General features: G+C 42.5%; 1 protein-coding gene across 1 annotated transcript in view; it reads left to right on the forward strand.

Moving 5' to 3' along the window:
- Positions 1–9,317, forward strand: part of OSMR (oncostatin M receptor) — a 45,984-nt gene that overhangs the window by 23,175 nt on the left and 13,492 nt on the right. The window contains exons 7-11 of the mRNA XM_012649506.1: positions 64–217; positions 4,020–4,090; positions 5,322–5,544; positions 8,054–8,233; positions 9,248–9,315. Coding sequence (XP_012504960.1) covers positions 64–217; positions 4,020–4,090; positions 5,322–5,544; positions 8,054–8,233; positions 9,248–9,315 — 696 coding nt within the window. The remainder of the gene's footprint in view (positions 1–63; positions 218–4,019; positions 4,091–5,321; positions 5,545–8,053; positions 8,234–9,247; positions 9,316–9,317) is intronic.

Below are 9,317 nucleotides of genomic sequence, written 5' to 3' on the forward strand. Positions count from 1 at the left end.
AAGTGAGATATGCTCACCAATACTTTTGTCTTCTTTTTTCCTTTTTTCTCTCTTTTGATCAAGCAGCACAATGTTTCTGTCAAGGTGAATGGCAAATACCTTTTAAATGAACTGCAGCCCAACACAGACTATGTAGCCCAAGTCCGCTGTGCTGACGCCAACCACTTCTGGAAATGGAGTGAATGGAGCGGTGGAGACTTCACCACACCTGAAGCTGGTATGTTTAGCTGCCTGGCATTTACCCCAATGTTCTAAGCCTTGGTTTCCCTGAGAGCCTTTGGTTGTACCAAAAACTGGGAGGAAAGTATTAAAACAGAAGTGGAGTAGCACTTAAAAAATTAGATTAAATGCCTAATGAGAAGTGTGCAGGAAGACCTCAACCTCAAACATTTGACATGGATATTATTTCCACTGCACAGTTCCTCTCCTACCTTTCACTTTCCCAAAATGGTTTCTAAAGCTATTGCTGGATTCACATTGGATCTGGGGCTATGTAAATTAGCATAGGCCTTTATTTAGTTCAGGACTAGGGACAAATAGAAGTGTTAATGCCAAGGAAAGGCATTGGTCTCATACTAAACAACTTCAGGCCGTGTTTGGAGATGGAATGATGTTTGGCACCTTAGTCATTATTAGTAAGTCATTTGTTCCAGCCAAAGCACACGGCGAGCGCTCTTGGGCGTGCTGTCAGTGGAAAGGTGTCCTCAGTCTGACGCCAGAGCTCCACCCTTAACCGGAGCTCCATTCTGTGTGTTCTCTCTGTCTCGATGTTGTTATTACAACTTCGAGATCTTGTTGATTCAAGTCCTGGCTATTTTGCTGCCAAAGGAAGGATTATATGTATGTATTTCATTCCATCTTATTATGTGTGCGTGGAGACTGGCAGAACTCTCTCTGTTTCATTCTGGGAGGACCATTTTAAAGCAGTGAGTCTGATTTGGTGCTGGTGAGGGTGGTTACGCAGAATCCACACCTGCGGCTCATTAGTCAAGCCCAGCAGACCTTCCACCTTCCCTGGAGGTCTCTGCCCACCCTCATGCCCACCAAGATGCAAATAATTTTTCCCAGACTCCTCAAGATTCTTTGCTGCAAAAGGCCTTGTTCCTGAGAGTAATGAGGCATATTCTTTAGCTGTATTTTATTAAAGAATCTTTAATAATACTATCTGTCTTGCTTTGGGTTTTTTTGCAAATTCATTTCAACATAATAGGTAAAATTGGCCATGCCTGTGGTGGCTCATGCCTATAATCCTAGCACTCCAGGAGGCTGAGGCAGGAGGATTGCTTGAGCCCAGGAGTTTGAGGTTGCTGTGAGCTAGGCTGATGCCACGGCACTCTACTCGGGGTGACAGAGTGAGACTCTGTCTCAAAAAAAAAAAAAAAAAAGATAAAAATAGGTAAAATTATGTGCAAAAGGAAAGTGGTACAAGAATAATTTCTTTCAGATTATAGTATAATAAATCTGAAAATACTTAACTTTGCATTTGACAATGACAAGAAAATGAGATGAAGCTACTGATGGTGAATTTTTAGATATGTTTTACCTCTGATGACACTTTGCCTAATGATGGGAAATTCAATGTTTTTGTGTATTATAATCATACTTACATATAATCATAGTGAGCGGACATTGGGTTAAATGACATCCTGATAGAAACTCTTAATATATTGTATATAAATATACAGTGCTATCATCTGTATTGCAGCACTCATTTGTTGTAAGTAGTAATTTACAAACCAGCTGAAGATTTTGCATTGAATTTGGAGTCCAATATTGTGCCTGAGTATTTCAATAAAGTTTTTGATTCAATATTGTCTTTGCCAATGGCTTATTTAGCAAATTGAAATTTGCTTTAATAGATTTAAAAGATATATGGTCTCCTTTAACTTGAGTATAAAGCGTCAGCAACTAAAAGAGAAAAGAACTTAAATGTCAACTATTGGGGACAATAGATTATATTTTTATAGAACAGATAAATCATAAAATTGTTTATATTCCAAAACATTTATTCTTTCAAAGAGATGTTTTGAATCAAAACACAAATCACATATCCTCTCACAAACAAAAAATAAAAGTACATAGAATAGCTAATTTTTAATAGTCGAAACAAGGTGAAATGCTTTGTTAATTTTGTTAAATTTTGGCAATTTTATGACAGTTGCTGTTTTGCATTTTCACATGTAGCAGCTGAAATTTTTAAACCATTTTAGGATGGAGAATTTATATTAAAAAATAGAAATCATATGAGAGATGCTATAGTTTTATTTTCAGATTCAGAAAGCTGAGATGGGATTTAAGCACATTCACAAACTGTGTTTGTATAGAGAGATGGGGATGTTTTTAAGACTAGATTTGAAAATGAGGTATCCCATTAGAGTTTGTTGCAGAATGATGTCAATATCTGTGATTTATTTTCTTGTTTGTCTTCATGGGTGTACTAAAATCATGTCATCTATATCTTCAGCAATTAAAGCCTAATATTTCTTGTGGTTTAGGAAATTATAATATCTCTTTTGACTGCTTTTTCATTGTCCTATTCTTGTGACAGTCATAGCGTAACAAAACCCATGGTAGAAAATTTGTTTCCATGTAGAATGCAGAGTATTACACAAATATACAACAAAATAATTTACAAACTAAAAAATACATACCCATCTTAATAGGACTTTCATAATATTTTTAACAATCAATAATTAAAATATGCACCTCTCTAAGATTTTGAAAGAAATTGTATTGATTTTATTATTTTTCAATCACTGAGACTTTTTTTTAAATGAGAATTTGTTGCATTTGTCATACAGGCCGAACCTGTAATTGACCATCCATCTTCTAAAGGGGAATAATGTAATGACCGAGATGCTAACCACCTTGCGTTCAAATCTTGGCTTCACTTTTACTTATTTCTGGGTGATTTTGAGCCATTAAGTTACTCTCTGGGCCCTAGTTTCCTTATTTAGAGAAGGGTGTAAATAATAGTACCTGCTCCATAGAGGTGCTATGCAGATTTATGAGTTATCATTCATAAAACATTTGGAACTGGGCTGGCACCTAGTGCCCCTCTGTAAATAGCAGCTATTATTGTGTATAATGAGATCCCTTAAACAGTTTCACACAGAGGTACCGAGAGTTGGTTTGGATTGAAAGACTCTCCCCTCCTCATGATGAGTCGATTGAGCAAGGACAGATTCAGATGCAAAATCAATCAATCAGTTTGCAACGATTTCCGAGCAAGGGATGGAGACAAGAAAAGGTTGGGATATTTAAAAAGGTTGTTTTCTGGGTTCTTTCTTAGTTTGCTTTTTATTTATTCAAGTGGGTTTGTGGAGCTTTCACGAAGTGCCAGGCCCTGAGCTAGATGCTAGAGTTTCATAGCCAGATGAGCCAAGGCCCCTGACCCCACGGAGAGACGAGGAGGCACGCTATTCTACGACAGCGTGGTGACAGCCGTGATAGAGGAACAGTCCACAGGCGGCAGCCACCCAGGCGCAGACAGGAGCTGGGAAGAGTGGCATGATGCTTTCCCAGTGGAGGGGACAAGGAGGCATTCCCAGGCTGTGACTCCAGCAAGGGTGGCAGCCCTGGGAGATCACAGACGGACATTACTGTGCCTCGGGTGCAGCCTTTGCAGATGGGCTGCGGAAGTAGCAATGCTCTGCTGCCTAGAAAGTCAAAAAATGGGGAACTCGCCTCACTCACCTCCTAGAATTGGTCTGGTTGGCAAATTATTCCAAAATTCTTTGGTGGCTTCCAGAAGCTCTAAAGCTTGACATTTATAAAGGTTCTCAGTTTAGTGCCCTGTTCGGAGGCAGCTACCCTTTTTATAGAGCACCTACTGTGTGCACCTAGTGAGGAGGAGCAGTGTGGCTCTGGACAAGTCAGTAGAAGTCACAGAGCGTGGAAGGGGGAGAGACACGCCTAGGACAGGTCATCCTCGTGTTCCCGGCAGCCCTAGAAAAGGGTCGAGTGCTTTGCTCTACATACACATTGTGAACCAAGGACTTTTCTTTGGTTCATTTCAGCTCCCTCAGAGGCTCCTGATGTCTGGAGAACCATGAAGTCAGGAAGTCATAATGTGACCTTATTCTGGAAGGTAAGATGCGCAGATCCAAAAGGTCCGATTTGTGTCCGCCGTGTCTTTCGCTGTGAAACCGTGGACCAGTGCAGTCTCCCACGGGGAGGGATCTTCACTCTAATCCACGGAATTCCTTACCCAGCGGAGGAATCCCACTCTGCTTCCTGGCAGCCCATGCTGCTCACGGCAGCTCTGCCTGTCACAGCCTCCTTCTCTGAGACTTCGGCTCAGGCCACCTCTCACTTTTGCAGGGCCCTGGGCAAAGGTAGAAGTAGATATAAAGGTATGAGGCACAACCACATACCATACTTAAACGTTAGGAATATTTAAACATTCATACTATTTATATTTAAAAGTTATGAATCAGCTAAAAACCTGTCATATAAAATAAATTTTATCCTTCTTTCTTACCTAACATACCTTCATGACAACCTGGAAGGCCAGGTTTGTATTTGGAACTCTCAGATTCTTCAGGGTCTCATACCAAAGCACGGCGATGCTGGGAATGTCGGCGCTGGCCACAGCCTGCCCCACTTTTCCTCCCACCTGCAGTTTGACACACTCCACAAGGACCTCCGTGTACACGCGTGTGCACGTGCCAGTCCCCGTCCAGGTTCTGCCCACACCCCAAGCAGACAGCGGCTCCCAGCCCACTTTCAGGTCTAGGGCTACCTGCCCCAGGGGCACGGTGTGTCCTCGGGAGGGGAGGCCCAGGGAACTGACCCCGGAAGTGGATTTGGGACTGTGTGGACAGGAAATGCTTTGCAACCTGGAGAATTGTCTAGAAGAGGGCTCTGGGTTGTGGGAGCAGCCGCGTGGGGACAACAGAACTGGAGGAGGGGGTAAGGCCAGGCCCAGGCCTCTCCTGTAGGGCCCCAGGGTGCTGCTGTTTCTCCTCCTGGGTCTCCTCGCCTCGGCTAGTCTTTTTATTCCGCAGGTTAAAGAGTCGCTCTTCCTCTTGGCTCCTGACTCGATCACTCTTCTCTGGACACACTGTGCTCGTGAGGAGCTCGTCCCCATAAGACCCTCTTCTCTGCTCAGCTTCAGTTAGATTAGAATGTCTGATTTCAGGCTTGGTTAAGATGGTTATTTTCTCTATTAAACTGTTTGAATTTGCCTATGTGTGTGTGTGTGTGTGTGTGTGTGTGTGTGTGTAAGGCAGTTAAGGGACAGAAAACATGAAAAAGTAATTATACAAACCCCGTTCAAAGTAAAACCCATTTTGAAATGATTACCACTATTTTTTCAGCCACTATCAAAATTTCATGCCAATGGGAAGATCCGGTTCTATAATGTCGTTGTAGAAAACCTGGACAAACCGTCCAGGTTAGAGCACCACTCCATTCCTGCGCCGGCCAACGGCACAGAGCTAACCCTGGACCAGTGTTCTTACCGAATCCGCGTCACAGCCAGTAACAGCGCGGGCACCTCTCCCGCCGCTGTAATGGTTGTGTCTGCAGACCCTGGAAACAGTGAGTTTCTTTTTCATTTTGCTTGTTTTCATTCTCTAGGAAAATGTTGATGATGCTGTTAACTAGTGATGGATAAATGGAGAAGACAAGAAGATAAAAGAAGATAAAATGTCTAGCCACCAGTTTGTCATTTTCTTTGGGGCCAAGTGTGGCAACATGTCTCTGTAGGACAGTCTCCCCCAGTGGGAAAAAGGAGATTTCAGCCATGGGTCAGAACATGTCTGTCCTGGGGGTTCTTCAACATACTTGGGAAATTATCTCAAATTTATTCAAGTGAATGTAACCAGGCCTCACTGAGAGAGTTAGTATGTAAGTGCTTTGTGGCTTGTGAGATATGAGTTGCATTTACTATGTTGTAAAAAATATTGTCAGTCTTTGTCACCTAGAAAGAGCCCATGAAAGTTCCAGAGATCATAAGAAGAATTGGCACAATCTTTTACCAAGGCTTGTGCCAACTTTGTAGAATAAAAGATAGTAACCGCCTAATCCCTTAGCCTGTGAAAGAGCAAACAAGGTGGAAATGACCTTACACGCAAAATCAACGTGATACTAATTTCCTTCTTAGCCGTAAAAAGAGTAACCCTCCCACAGCCACACGCTATGAAAGGATGCACACGTGGGCATAATACAATCAGCAATCGACATCCTAAGGTCACCCATGAACCTTGCAATAATGTCACCATCAGTTCCCGCTATTAAATTTTCCAGGCCCTGCTTAGGAGATTATGGCAGGTTGTATTGTACCTATTATTCAAGTTCAGCTTAAATTTGGGTTAAGTGAGCTGTATTAGAAGGTGGCGTTTGTTTCATTTATTCTTTTAAAAGAATTATTCAATATGTGTCAGATAAGGGAAAGAAATTAGTATTGTGTCACAGAAGAAAAACTCTAGGAGTTGGTTTAGGAGTTATTTAACCTTTGCTTTGTGAAGAACTATAGTAAAGAAAGAAGATGTAGTCTGACATCTTTCGGACCAGAACAGGAAAAGTGGGCATTTCACTGGGCCTGGGCGAGCCGGTAGGTAAAAGAAAGATTGCCTTCCATGGGGCCAGGCCAGAGTACCACTGCTCAGTGCTCTTAGCTGCTTGGGGTCTTCTCTGTCTGTGGGTTCCTACCATACATTCCATCCCCTACCCTGCCTTCAGAACCCCAGACCTTGCCATGTGATGCTCCATCCAGCTTTCCTTCAGCGGTCCTTGTTCCTAAATCATTGGTGTGTAGAAAGTCATTCATAAGCCATGGGGGAAAAAAAAAAAACAATAAGGTTAAGCCAATTCACACTAGGATGTGAATGGCTGAAAAAAGATTCCCTTACTCTTTCCTCTGCCTCCATCCCTCAAAACATATTTGCAATTTTAAAGCAGCAGCATGCTAAGAGTGATAAACTTGGTTTGGATTTAATTTTTAGTCAATATGAATAAGTGAAGTGGAAAACATCCACCTCAATGTAAGGGAGATTTGTTTCTGTGCTGGAGGAAGGCAGGGAAGCCATATAGGTGGGCTATATGAAGTCTTCTTGGGCTTTTACCTTATACTTAGGGCTACAAATTCCTCTTTGGGTGCCCCTAGCCAGATAATAATTTTATGCCCTAGAAAAATGAATAGCACCATGCTTTCACACCAATGCTCAGTTGTAACCAGGACTGCCAGATAAAATAGAGGATGCCCAGCTAAACTTGAATTGCAGATACACAAACCAGTTCTTAGTGTAAGTCTGTGGAAACAAGAGAAACTCCCTTGTGGTAGAACTGGTCGTCCCTGGAGGCCACGTCACCCTTCTTCCAATTATCAGACATTAGGAAAACTACCCTGGCATATAAACTATGTTGAGTGGCAGCCTGAGTCATAAACTGTGTGCACCTCTTCCTGTAATCCAACTTAGTGTGTACATGCTTTTTTTTTTCCTTCTTTTTTACTCAACTCAATTCCCACTCCTAACGTCTCAGAAGCAGTAGTAAGTTCAGGGACAGCTGACATTATTGTAGGCAAATTAAGGTGCATTAGTCATCCATTCAACAGGTGTATTTTTGAAAGCAGATCAAGTACCAGACATAGTTCTAGGTCGGGGGTCAGCAATCTTTTTGGTAAAGGGACAGGTAGGAAAATGTTAGGCTTTGTAGGTCACACCGTTTCTGTTATATAGTCTGTATTCTTCTTTGTTGGTTTATTTGTTTTTTATAACCGTTAAAAAAGTCTTGAAACCATTCTTAGCTCAAGCCTCAGAGACTGGAATTGTCCTGCTATTGGTAGTTTGCTGACCCCTGTTCTAGTTGCTGAAGTCTGGTTGGGTCTCAGAAGGTCAAGGTGAGGGCCATCTGAAAGTCAGGTGTGACTATTTGCTGGGGAGTGCGAGGCAGGAAAACATCCCCGGCCAAGCTCCTGTAGCCATTGAAGTGGAGGGGCTCTTACCTGCTAGATACAGTGTGTATGTATGTTTATTTTCTTCCTTAGACACTTAAAAAACTTTACAATTAATTAAATCTGAAGCATTGCTCTATTTTTTATGTATAGAAGAGGTTGAAGAAGAAAGAATCAAAGGCACAGAGGATGGATTTTCTATGTCCTGGAAACCCCAGTCTGGAGATGTCATGGGCTATGTTGTAGAGTGGTGTGACCGTCCCCAGAACCCCCTCTGTGACTTCCAGTGGAAGAACCTAGGTCCCAATACTACAAGTACAGTCATTAGCTCAGGTAAGAAGAACCTTCCTATCTCTGTCTTGCTGCATCCAGCCTGTGGCAAGTTCAACTAGGATTTCCGGATGAACTCATAGATGCTTTAACTGTGCTAAGCTAATAATTTCGAAACGCCAACTCCAACATGGGGGCTAGGAGTTCACATTTTACAAGAATGTGATTTGATATTTAAACTTTGAATCTACTTTTTCAGAGAATATCTAGACCTGAGGCTGTGATCAGCATTCATGGTTTTCATGAACTCGTTCCTCTGAACTGGTGGTCTCAGATGAACAGCACAGGGACTTTGTAACAGTTGTCCAGAAAGCTTTTGCAAAAGCAGAGAAGTGCATGGATTTGGGAAATGTTAGGACATGAAGTCGATAGGAGTCAATCTTCAACTTCTTTAGTTTCAGTAGAACATGTGTCCCTCACCTTCCACACTGGATTTGTAACTTGAAGATTGCAAAGTCAAAGATGGCCGGATTTGCGGCTTGAGTTGGAAGGGAGCGTGGCGCCATCTGCTGGGCTCCAGGAAAGGTGTGGGAATTACCTGGTTTCGGTGGCCTAGTGGGTTTTGGAGGTGGACTGCAGGGGCGCAGGTGTGAGGGGAAATGAGGAAGCGGGAAGCATAGCTTTCAAGACCCCGGGCTTTAACGGGAAAAGAGAAGGCAAGTAACTGGAGTGGGATTTGGAGTCAAGGGAGGGTTTGAAATGGTTTTATCTGTCTGGTCTGATTCTGCACCCAGTTCCATAAACATGGGTGAGGGCATGTTTGAGAGCTCCTGCTTGAGGGAACACGATAGAGGCCAATCCCTGCAGGCTCTGCTGGGCTCGAGACAGTGTGGTCAGGTGTTTGCAACATGGAGGATGCCCGGGCTTCACGGAAGGAGGGAAGGTGGTGGAGATGAAATGCGAAAATCCTAGAAGAAAATTATTAAGGGAATACACTTATTTTTTCTTCTTTTCCTTTTCAAACTTAAAGAGATTGTCATTCTGTGTTATTGAAGATCTGTTAACTTTTTTTCCTAGATGCATTTAGACCAGGGGTCCGATACAACTTCAGAATTTATGGGTTATCTACAAAAAGGATTGCTTATTT

The sequence above is a fragment of the Propithecus coquereli genome, unplaced genomic scaffold (assembly GCF_000956105.1).
Source record: "Propithecus coquereli isolate 6110/MARCELLA unplaced genomic scaffold, Pcoq_1.0 Scaffold110, whole genome shotgun sequence".
Taxonomy (NCBI): domain Eukaryota; kingdom Metazoa; phylum Chordata; class Mammalia; order Primates; family Indriidae; genus Propithecus; species Propithecus coquereli.